The sequence below is a fragment of the Sinocyclocheilus grahami genome, unplaced genomic scaffold (assembly GCF_001515645.1).
Source record: "Sinocyclocheilus grahami isolate Dianchi unplaced genomic scaffold, SAMN03320097.WGS_v1.1 scaffold78.1, whole genome shotgun sequence".
Lineage (NCBI taxonomy): Eukaryota > Metazoa > Chordata > Actinopteri > Cypriniformes > Cyprinidae > Sinocyclocheilus > Sinocyclocheilus grahami.
Genome location: NW_015505257.1, coordinates 1,738,190 through 1,750,305, shown reverse-complemented (window position 1 = coordinate 1,750,305; position 12,116 = coordinate 1,738,190). Strand labels below are relative to the sequence as shown.

General features: G+C 34.3%; 1 protein-coding gene and 1 long non-coding RNA gene across 3 annotated transcripts; both read left to right on the top strand.

The window, feature by feature from the left end:
• Positions 1 to 233: 233 nt before the first annotated feature.
• Positions 234 to 1,023, top strand: LOC107586226 (uncharacterized). The gene is made up of 3 exons (XR_001609328.1): positions 234 to 437; positions 742 to 794; positions 944 to 1,023. It is a non-coding gene; the product is annotated as an uncharacterized lncRNA (long non-coding RNA).
• Positions 1,024 to 5,905: 4,882 nt separating this feature from the next.
• Positions 5,906 to 10,752, top strand: LOC107586224 (schwannomin-interacting protein 1-like). Of its 2 annotated transcripts, XM_016273484.1 has the most exons (8): positions 5,906 to 6,209; positions 8,007 to 8,220; positions 8,312 to 8,442; positions 8,528 to 8,615; positions 8,712 to 8,825; positions 9,049 to 9,075; positions 9,546 to 9,663; positions 9,850 to 10,752. In XM_016273484.1, the coding sequence occupies exons 2-8, from the start codon at positions 8,023 to 8,025 to the stop codon at positions 9,948 to 9,950; spliced, it is 777 nt and encodes a 258-aa protein (XP_016128970.1). In that variant the 5' UTR covers positions 5,906 to 6,209; positions 8,007 to 8,022; the 3' UTR covers positions 9,951 to 10,752. The 2 variants fall into 2 exon arrangements, with proteins under 2 accessions (XP_016128970.1, XP_016128971.1); XM_016273485.1 differs by lacking the exon at positions 9,049 to 9,075 and having other exon boundaries at positions 5,908 to 6,209; positions 9,850 to 10,751.
• The last annotated feature ends 1,364 nt before the right edge of the window (positions 10,753 to 12,116 follow it).

Below are 12,116 nucleotides of genomic sequence, written 5' to 3'. Positions count from 1 at the left end.
CTCAACGGAAGCAAGAATATTGCTTATGACAGACTGCTTTGTCCCTCACAGTTCAACACCGTGGTGGAAAAGGTGAAGCCCGTCTCCATGGAGACGGAGATGGGGGGAGCTGTGACGTGGAGGTATGTAGGGGTCACTGACCCCTGCTTGTCAAAGGCATCAACATCAGCACAAAATCGAAGGACACATCAAGTGTGTTTCGAGACCACAGTAGAAACATTCTCAGTGTTACTAAGTATTTTTCTTACCAACGGAAGCAAGAATATTGCTTATGACAGACTGCTTTGTCCCTCACAGTTCAACACCGTGGTGGAAAAGGTGAAGCCCGTCTCCATGGAGACGGAGATGGGGGGAGCTGTGACGTGAGAGGTAATTTCGCGCAGCACATGTGGAGACCGGAACACGTAGACATTCGACTCGGTTTTCGTCTGCAACGGGTGAGGGATGCCATCTTAAAGAGTCCTTTTATCTCCCAGACATCCTCAAATGGACACAACTGCATCTAATCTCCGATTGCAGCTTTGCGGTGATGTTCTAAATGCATAGCATTATTCAAATAGTGGCATGTTCATTTACCCCATAATATACCCAGAGGCTTTTATCTGGCTGAATTCTCGCTGAGGTGATGTGAATGGGTATTATGTTATGCATTCATGTGGCATTTCTTTGAGGGAATTCAGAAGACCACAGGAGCCCTTTAGCATCTCAGCGCTGACTCATATTTCCTTCCTCTTTCTGCAGGCATTACTCCAACCCCCACCTGCCCTACATTCCTGGAATAGAGCATTTTAAAGGTACAACAAATGATCACTGATCACTACAAATGCATAACCCTGAAAGCCCCAACCATTAGTCTCATTTACACCCCTGCATCTCACCTTTTATCTCTCTGTCTGTCATCTTCTTACACTTATCTGTGCCTTCTTCCACTGCTGTTTTGCAGGGAAAGTCTTACACAGCCAGAGCCCTTCACCAACAAGTCCGTTGTGGTCTTGGGGGCCAGAGCATCCGGTGTGGATATTTCGATTGAGTTAGCCCAAGTTAAGGCTCAGGTTTGTATCTTAGCTTCCTTTTTTACAATGTCACATACCATTTTAAGTGCCACAGCTTTGTTTGGTTGTAAATTAAAGGGTTGGTCACCTGAAAACGAAAATCTATCATAATTTACACACCCTTCATGTTGTTCCAGAGCCAAATGACTTCCATTCCTCTGTGGAACACAAAAGATGTTAGTTCATGCTGTTCAGAAAGGTGACGGACGCTGTCGAGCTCCAAAAAAATGACCAAACGCACCATAAAAGCAGTCCATTTAAGTGATGTGCATTGTGCAATATTCAAAACAGTGAAGTTTTAGTATCCTTGATATGCTATTATAGGTTGTATTCATATTTTATTAATTTGGTTAGATTTTTATATTTCCCTTTTTTATTTGAGTTAAAGTTTTAGTAATTTTTTTTTAGATTTTATATAGCTAGTTTTTATTAACTTTCCAGTTGTGGTTATTTTATTACTTATTACTTTAAGTTAAGCTGAATAAACATTTTAAATGTTGCCTTGGCAACTAGCTGAAATAAAACAAGTTTAAGTTTCTTTTGTATTTTATTTAAGTTAACGTTTTTTTAATCTCAAGTAGGCCTGTCGCAATAATCAATATATCGACTTGTATATAATATATGTACATGACCTCAATCATTTTTGGTGACGCAATATATCGCCCATTATATTTACTTAAAAATTAATGTCACCATGTTTTTTTTCTACAATGTGGTGTAGTCATGAGGTGCTAGCTCAAATTTAAAAAATGCTTCTACAAACAAAGTTTAATCTGCAGATATGGCCTTGTTTAGGGATCTGTGCCTTTGTGCATATGGACATCTGACTGCTAAGTAGTGATTGTGTTTTTCAGCAATAGTGTGCACCCTTAATTTACAGAGAAAAGGTCAGGGAAAAATCTGTAGATGGAAAAATCTCCAGACAAATTCTTTGTGCATTTTTCTTTTTTTCTACTTGTTACTTTGCACTTTTTGTTAGAAAATGTTTTAGTATTTATTCCAGTTTTTTAAGGTATCTAATATTTTGATACTTAATTTCCATGATCTAAATATTCTTAAAAATGAAAAGTTTGTTGTCCTTTGGAAGTGTGTAGGCCTTCTTGCATTATTATGCTGTTACATTATGATTATATATTCAGTGGCATAAAATGGTCTTCAAAATGACAATAATATCGCTTATCGCAATTATTTCTGGGGCACTATATCGCACAACAAAAAGTTGTTATTGTGACAGGCCTAACCTCAAGTCAAGTATACAAAATGTATTTTATGGTTTTCATTTTAGTTAACGATAATAACACTGATTCAAGGACTTCTGAAGTCGTAAAAGTATAACAGACCCATATTTAAGTTGACATGAAGTGAAAATTCACCCTATTCTATTTTAATAATTATAGATCCAATAATTTAATCTGCTTAAATACCACGCCTGCAAGCTTACAACTTTTGAGTGCAACACATATCTCTAAAACAACCAATGGACAAAACCAAGTCTTCACCCTACTTAATTTTTTTCAATATTTTGTTACACTCAGATGAACAATATGGAAGAAAAGATCCGTCACTACTTCCGTTTCATTGTGACTTTAAACCTTCCCACCAATCCTTTTTTATTGTATCGAAAAGTTATATGAATATTCTCCTTTTGGGTTTCGCAAAAGAAAGTCATATGGGTTTGGAACAAACTGAGGGTGAATAAATAAATCAAACTTTGTGTTCTTCATTCTATCCAACTCAGTGGTTAATATTTAAATTCTTAAACGCTTCCAATTAGTCTCTAGTATCTGTATGGAGTGAAAAGTGACGGTTGATATTGATTGCTTCCATTGTCCTCATTTGTAAGTCGCTTTGGATAAAAGTGTCTGATAAATGACTAAATGTCAATGTAAAGCATTAATCTCATAATACTGCTGAATTGAAATGCATTCATGCCACTTCTGAGCCTCTTTTTATTGTTCAATTCAATCTATTGTTTTCAGTTTTAAAAATATGTAAATAATAAATGTATGGATTTGAAATAATAGATGACACATTCAATAACGTTAGAAAAAATTACATTACAAAGATGCCCCTGCAAATCACTCTAAGGAGTCAAATATCACCTCATAATGTAAAGGTAAATTTTTTTGTCATTGATCAGAAGGTGCTCCTAAATTTTTTAAATGGTGTTTTTGAATCATTCTCCCTTTTTATTAAACACAAGGGCTCATATTAATGCTTACATTATTAGCTCCCTGCGCCCCCTACCCTTTCCAATCTACAGCCCTCCCAGTGAATCTTGGCCATTTCCACCACTGGATATATGTGCTGAAGGAAGACAAATCACTTATCACTTGTTTTTATAGATCAAAGTTTTATGTTTTATTATTATTTTTTTCATAGGTGCATGTCAACCTTTATTGTTGCCTATATGTCAAGATTTGCATTTTGAGTTTTCATTTTTTCATTTATTCGCATAACAAAAATAAAATATTACAATTGAGTTAAGTTTAATTTAAACATAATGACTGAAATGTTAATTTAAACATTTACATGATTTACAAAATATTTTACTATTAGTTATGTTCTTATTTCGCTTGAATGACAGCAACATACGAGCCCTAAAAAAAATTGTATCAATGACCCATATAGCCTACATACTGTATATAAATGGGTCAGTAACATAACACTCCTTATTTTCTGTCTAAAAAAAAAGAAATATGTCTCATTAAAATGCAAACCATTCCTAGGAAAAAATTATGTTGGTATATATTGTGATGTTGATTTTATACAGCAGTTCAAAAACAAGAAGTTAGAATTATGTTAATTCATTATTTTAATATCTCCATATTTTTTAGTACATTTTAGGAATACTGTTGTCTGATTTTGATCTATTTCGTCAACGAAATTAGTTCCAAACAAAGTTGCATTTAAAACTTGCCGCATCTACCAAGCAAACATAGCGGTGTTTCGTTTATGAATTAATCAGCATTTTTGAACGAATCTAGTCAATGATTCAATCACCCATTCACAAGGACAGTAGTCACTTGCTTCGTTCCTGAATGAATCAGCCATTTGAACAAATTGATTGAATGGATGATTCAGTGACAAAGACAGTGACTTGTCACCACCTACTGGCCCTTTTATTTTCATTTTAAAGTATCATTTCAGTACTTAAAATCATTTACGGTAATATTTCTATATTCAAATGTCTTTTTTTCTATTTTCAAACTTTCTATTTAAAGTTTATATCTAACTCTAGCGCTCTATTCTAATTCTATTCTTTAAAAAACGTGCCCCCTTTTAGACTTGCACTCTGTTCATTTACTAACTGCTTGTTTTTCTTATCCTTGCTATGTGTACTGCGTTAAGCTAACTGAGACTTGTTATAGCACTTGCATATCATTGCTCTCTTGTTGATATTGATTGCTTCCATTGTCCTCATTTGTAAGTCGCTTTGGATAAAAGTGTCTGATAAATGACTAAATGTCAATGTAAAGCATTAATCTCATAATACTGCTGAATTGAAATGCATTCATGCCACTTCTGAGCCTCTTTTTATTGTTCAATTCAATCTATTGTTTTCAGTTTTAAAAATATGTAAATAATAAATGTATGGATTTGAAATAATAGATGACACATTCAATAACGTTAGAAAAAATTACATTACAAAGATGCCCCTGCAAATCACTCTAAGGAGTCAAATATCACCTCATAATGTAAAGGTAAATTTTTTTGTCATTGATCAGAAGGTGCTCCTAAATTTTTTAAATGGTGTTTTTGAATCATTCTCCCTTTTTATTAAACACAAGGGCTCATATTAATGCTTACATTATTAGCTCCCTGCGCCCCCTACCCTTTCCAATCTACAGCCCTCCCAGTGAATCTTGGCCATTTCCACCACTGGATATATGTGCTGAAGGAAGACAAATCACTTATCACTTGTTTTTATAGATCAAAGTTTTATGTTTTATTATTATTTTTTTCATAGGTGCATTTATTGTTTTATTGTTGCCTATATGTCAAGATTTGCATTTTGAGTTTTCATTTTTTCATTTATTCGCATAACAAAAATACAATTGAGTAATTGAGTTAAGTTTAATTTAAACATAATGACTGAAATGTTAATTTAAACATTTACATGATTTACAAAATATTTTACTATTAGTTATGTTCTTATTTCGCTTGAATGACAGCAACATACGAGCCCTAAAAAAAATTGTATCAATGACCCATATAGCCTACATACTGTATATAAATGGGTCAGTAACATAACACTCCTTATTTTCTGTCTAAAAAAAAAGAAATATGTCTCATTAAAATGCAAACCATTCCTAGGAAAAAGTGATGTTGTTATATATATATATATATATATATATATATATATATATATATATATATATATATATATATATTATGCACTTAAAATAATGTTGTTGTCATGCAATAACACTTTGGAATATAATGCTATTTTTAATGGATACACAACTTGACACTTTATAGTCATTAAACCTCATTTTAAAGATGTTTTAATAGTCCATATTCCATTTTTACTGTATGATCCTGCAAAATAAAACAATTTCTTCTTTTCCGTCTTCATTTTAGTGACTAATTTTGTTGATAACCATTTTTTAAACTTCATCTTAACTCAAGGCAACTAAGCAACCTCGAGCTCCTCCAGAAATATTCAAATATTTACACAGAGATGCGATGTGAAGTTTATGTTAGGGTTGAAGGGGATGTGATTTTCTACATTATTCAAGCATTGCACCACAGCTTCCATCAGCAGTGTGAACAACACGCCACAGTCCCGCAGACGTTCCCATCTGCTCGCAGTCTTCATTTCCCAACATGTGAAATCGGACACCTTCTTTCTCAACCCGTCCCAAAACAGTCTTATCTGCACTTCCAGCTGTCACTATAACACTATACAAAACATTCACGCGCGATTCAAACTTTAACAGCAGCAACTGACTCCAAAAACTCAAAAGTTTGACATCGAAAAAAGTCGCCGTTTAAGAAAACATAAGGAGGAAAGGGAAAGCCAGAGGGGCGTTTCCTCTCCAGGAGAGGAAGGATTAAAGTAGTCCGAAATAATTCATTAAACAGCGTGAAATGTCTAAATACATTGACTTTTAGATGACAGTCGCGATGTCGATATCAGTTTTCCGATAAAAGGTGAGTAAATTCATGTCTCTTCTAGAAAAGAAAACAGGAACCGGAGGGGCTCAGTGACGATACGATTCAGCTTTGACAATACTAAAATTGAGTAAAAAGTTTATGAATAATAGAAAGAAAGACAAAAAAACATTTTGGTGGTTTCTTTTTAAAGACTTGCGTCATGAAGCAAACAGAAACGCTCCTTCGTTTTAATGCGACAGAGTGTGCTGGACGTGTTTTCTCTGAAAACAGACATTTTAATGTTGCATGGCTTTCTTTAAAGGTCTGGGATGAAATTAAATGCCCTAGTGTATTATTTGAAGGGTAATTTAATTTAATTTGGTCCCTCGTGAACATGTAAACAATGACATGAACAGCGAAAAACAGATACCAACTTTTACTCTTTCTGCAGGCATTTTCTTATGTAGCCAGACTAGCCTATATGTGTATCTGTATACAAAACAAAAATGTGGTCAATGAATTTTTTTCTCCATGAGAATGTATTTTGGTCTGTTCTCAGCCATGTTTCTCAATTCTGTAAATACACTTAAAAAGTGTATTACGAAATATGCATATTATGATTGCAAAATTTGCTGTAAAACTGTCCACTGTTGCTTTTTCAAGGCATACCTCCCAACACACTCTACCATTTAAAAGTTTGGGGTCCACTGGGTCATTTAAAGAAATTAATACTTTTATTCAGCAAAGATGTATTAAATTGTCCAAAAGCGACTCTCAAGTCATTTATAATGTTAAGTCATTTATAACTAAATATTTCTATTTCGAATAAATGCTGCTATTTTGGCCTTTCTATTCATCGAAGAATCCTTAAACTACAAAACAAAAATGTGGTCAATGAATTTTTTTCTCCATGAGAATGTATTTTGGTCTGTTCTCAGCCATGTTTCTCAATTCTGTAAATACACTTAAAAAGTGTATTACGAAATATGCATATTATGATTGCAAAATTTGCTGTAAAACTGTCCACTGTTGCTTTTTCAAGGCATACCTCCCAACATATTCTACCATTTAAAAGTTTGGGGTCCACTGGGTCATTTAAAGAAATTAATACTTTTATTCAGCAAAGATGTATTAAATTGTCCAAAAGCGACTCTCAAGTCATTTATAATGATAAGTCATTTATAACTAAATATTTCTATTTCGAATAAATGCTGCTATTTTGGCCTTTCTATTCATCGAAGAATCCTTAAAAGTTTTTTCCACAAAAATATTAAGCAGCTTAACTGTTTTCAACATTGATTGGAATCAGAAATATTTCTTGAGCAGCATATTAGAATGATATTTGAAGGATCACATGACACTGAAGACTGGACTAATGATGCTGAAAATTCAGCTTTGACATCACATAAATAAATGTATATTAAAATATGTAAAAAAAAAAAAAGTTTTAAATTGTAATAATATTTCACAATATTACTGTTTACTGCATTTTGATCAAATAAATGCAGCCTTGGTGAGCCTAAGAGATTTCTTTCAAAAACATAAAAAAATCTTACCAACCCCAAAATTTTGAATGATGTCCATTACATTTCAAAGTCTTGATTGCCACAAAACACTTTATATCACTTAAAGACATTCTGATAGAATCTTTAAGAAATGTGCTGAAAGAAAATCACCTTTCAGACTAGAAAACACAAATTTTCTTGAGTCACCCTGGATTTTTTTTTTATTATCATTTTTTGTTTAGCTTCATGAAAGGTTTTGAAAAATGTTTTAAGTCTTTATATATTTTATAATACGTAGAATTCATTGACTTTAAATGCATGTGCTTGTGGCCTGTCTATGCTGGACAAGCATCACTCTCCAACGGATGGAGGAGAATCCAGACAGCGACAGGCATTATGAGAGGACCACTGATGACCCCTCACCCTCTGGCCAGGGGACCAAACAGCAGAGTGAGGAGTCCCCCCTGGGGGATCACGACCTACCCATCATGCAATGGGAAGATTTAAGTTTGCGAATTGCAGAGTTAGAAAGGCAGGAAGAGGAAAGAAGGAAAAAAGCAGAGGTAAAATTTTTCTTAAACTTTATATACATTCATTTATTAAAATATTAATTTTAAATATTCAAAATACAGTAAAGACCTCCTTATGTTTCAGAGTCTGGGTTTATCAGAGCGAGACAGAATACTTGGATGCTGGACAGAGTCAAAACACCATTCACTTCACCTGGTGCCATGGGCAGATGAGAACGACTACAGTCCCTGCCGTGTCCCTGTCATAACGTCACGGTATTCTGCATGTGCAGGTTCATAATCTTTAACTACTTTGTTCTGATGTTCTGTTTTATGTGTGCTGCGTGTTTCCACCCTTTAGGTTTACTAGTCCTAAAAATCTTCAGCTGTGTTTCATCAACAACAGTGAGAGTGAGGAGGAGGATGACGAAGGATTATTTAGCAAAGAGGTGGGTGCAGAGAGTGGTGATGGTAGTTTCCCTGAGTTGTATCTCAGGTCATGATTTATGAGGTTGCAAAAGGCATTAAGTTTTTGTCATCCTCAGAGCTCGTGTGAGGCAGAGGTACGAGGAAATTGCTCCCGGGGGCTAAAACAAGAAGTAAAAGCAGCACTCAGGGCTCTCCGAGACGAGCTATGGGCCGAACAGAAGGAGAAAGAGGTGAGAGGTTTCAAAGGCATAGTTCACTCAGCAGTCTTGCATGGCTGTCTTTCTTCCATGGAACACAAAAGGAGAATGCGTTGGGTGGTTTATACATGCGATTACAAAAAAACGAGAAAAACAAAATGGAGCTTGTAATGGGGACTGAAGCTTTCAAGTTTCAAAATGGATTATAAAACACCATAAAAGTGTCATTCAAGATATCTACTTTTGTGTTCCACAGAATAAAGTTAGACAAGATCACATAAGGGTGAGTAAATGATGACAGAAAAGCGGACTTGTTCCCGGTATTTTTCCCTTTCATTTTCTCCACAGGGATTTCAAAAAATTCTTCAATAAAAAGTTCAGCCAACTCTGGGATGATTCACAACATTACAAACTTTCATTTGAAGCATAAAATTACATAGCTATAATATGTAGAAGAATTATCTTATGCTCATCAAGGCTGAGTTACTTGTTACTGTTACTTGTAATCAAAATTACAATAAAAACAGTAATATTGTGAAATATTATTACAATTTCAAAGGGGGTTTTTATTCTGGAATGTCACTGGTGTACTCTGTGCCTTTAAGGCAATGGAGTGTAAGATTTCAGCGTTATCTGAATGTAATCCCTTATGTGTTTTTGTGTGTGTGTGTGTGTGTGTGTGTGTGTGTGTGTATGACTCTCGTGGTCATTTCTCTGGTAATTATTTTTTGCATATTTTTGTTTTATTTTCAGCAAGCCACCCACAGTAACATGAGCATAAGGAGAAAGATCCTTAGCCTTAGTGATCTGCAGATATGCTCTTCACTGCAGCTGAAAGCGCTCAGGGCATCGCTGAATGAGGACATTCCAGGTACCTTTTTCCTTAGTGATACAATTTGCAGTCACTGAACTGCAGCAACCACATTTTCAATCAGTAATACAACTCACTAATGTCTTACCATTTTCATGCTTCTTTAAACTCTTTTCCAAAAATGTTTTTGCACTTTAAAATGACATTGATTTTTTACTCATGCACTAATTTGATTCGTGCTTTTAGATTTGAGCTCAGAACTGGTGAAACATCTCGTAGTACGGGACCATCTTCAGACTAAGCAAGATGCTTTGCTCCTGGATGTACAGGATATGACATCATTATGAACGATTTTTGTTTTGAACACTGCGTAACTGCAGTTTAACGTTGGGAACTTTCTGAAAGCAGTAATTTACTGTTACTCATCATATGGACTAACAAAGGCCAGAATATCCTGTTTATTCTTGAAGAAATGTAGCCCTCTCAGAAACTTTTGTTAAAATGTGAGTCACATTGATTATAGTCACAAGTTTTATTGTGGGAAAAAAGTGCCTTATAACGAAAACTAATGGCTCTGATTAATATGTCACTTACGGTTTAATTTTGCTTTCGTAAATAGAGAATATATTAAGCTTCTGTCAAAGCCATATGTGCTATAACTGTGATGTATTAATCATCAGTTAGGCTAGTTTAAGCATTGCATTGAAATACATTATATGTCATGAAAATATAAACGTGTGCATTTTGCTGTCTTATGAATGTGCCTTAAAACTTTCCTGTGTATCAAACTTATACATGAGGCTGAAGTATATCTCAGTGCTAAATATTCACAATAATTTAATAAATCATTTATTTTATATTTTATACACAGTCATTAGCCATTTTTGTGGAACTGGAAAGGCAGTTATGGCATACATACTCTGCATTCAAAGATACTTAAGGTCCTTTTGTGTTTCCTCGGATTGCTAGACACCCTCTTGAAGGTGCCTCAAATATCCCAGAAAGGAATTATAGATTAAAGTCATAAATAATGTTGTGGTATTTCTTTTTAATGAAATAATAAATAAAATGCACGTTGTATATTATGTGTATTGTATATATTATATATTATGCATTTGTATGAATGACACTTGTAGCAGAATAAATGTGTAATTTGCTGACTTTCTTCAACACAGTATTTCCCACAGTATTGATTTGAAGTGACTTTCATTATATTACAGGAATAGGTCACCCAAAAATTAAAATTTACTGAAAATTTACTCACCATTAAAGATGTAGATGAGTTTGTTTCTTCATCTGAACACACTTGGAGAAATTTAGCAATACATCACTTACTCACTAATGGATCCTCTGCAGTGAATGGGTGCCGTCAGAATGAGAGTCCAAACAGCTGATAAAAACAGCTGATAAAAACATCACAATAATCCACACAAAATTCACACTGTTCCTTTCCGGCTAAAATACGAGTCCTCTAACCATAATATTGCTTTCTTCAATGAAAAAAAATGGTCTCATCAGAAGAGAAAAATGCACAGATCAAGCACTGTTTACAAATCAAAACAGCCAAAATAGTTCTAAACAAATATGTTGATGAATTTTGATGTGAGAGGACAACAGAGGATGAACTTTAACATTGGGAGAAGTGTCATTATGGATTTTGGACTTGTATTTTGTTTCACTTCACAAAATGTTAATAATGGACTGGAGTAATATTGTGGATTATTGTGATGTTTTTATCAGCAGTTTTAATTCATTTAATTACATGAGCAAGGGCTGCAATGCTAAATTTCTCCAAATATGTTCTTATGACGAAACAAACTCAACTACTTATTGGAGGGCCTGAGGGTGAGTACATTTTCAGTAAATCTTCAAATCTTCAACTGTTCCATTAATGAAAATGCAAATTTATATACAGTATAATATGAGTTAATAAGAACACATATTTGGTCTGAAAACAGAAATGACTGAGTATTACTGGTGAGGGTTATGACTTAAGACAAAATTTGTTTAGCCCTGGTATGTTTTAAATACCATGTTTTACATATAGTGAACCGGTTGCTGTACATAAATGTACTCAACTGCATGCGGCTCAGCTGACTTGACTGACCATTCATGCACAGTGAACGGTGAGGGAGTGAGAGAGGGCACAGAGACCAGAGAGAAAAGAAGAAAGCACACAGAATCACTGATTGAGAACTGATTAGTAAAACCTAGCAGATCTGGATACCAAACTGAGAAAGTAATTCGTAAAAAGGGACTGTAGTTCAAGAAGTGCAGCAAAAAGTACCCGGCACTGAACTTTTCAACCTGACCTTTTATCAAATGTGTGAAGAAATGAATGCATTGTGGCTGCTTATTGAAGTTACCTTTTTTCTTGACCTTTAAGCAGGTAAGATATTTCATTTAGATCTACTTTCAGTAGTCTACATTTATCAGAACAAACTTTGCTTTAATACTATAAAAAAGCTATTTGCTTTAAATGAATAAGGATGACCTATACAGTCTTTTCTGAT

What these genes read in the sequence shown, in the direction of transcription:
- LOC107586224 (XM_016273484.1), top strand. Translation starts at nt 8,023, where the DNA reads ATGGAGGAGAATCCAGACAGCGACAGGCATTATGAGAGGACCACTGAT. An exon ending in TTAGACAAGATCACATAAGG is followed by an intron (nt 9,076 to 9,545) that starts GTGAGTAAATGA and finishes TTTTATTTTCAG; the next exon opens with CAAGCCACCCACAGTAACAT. An exon ending in GCTGAATGAGGACATTCCAG is followed by an intron (nt 9,664 to 9,849) that starts GTACCTTTTTCC and finishes TCGTGCTTTTAG; the next exon opens with ATTTGAGCTCAGAACTGGTG.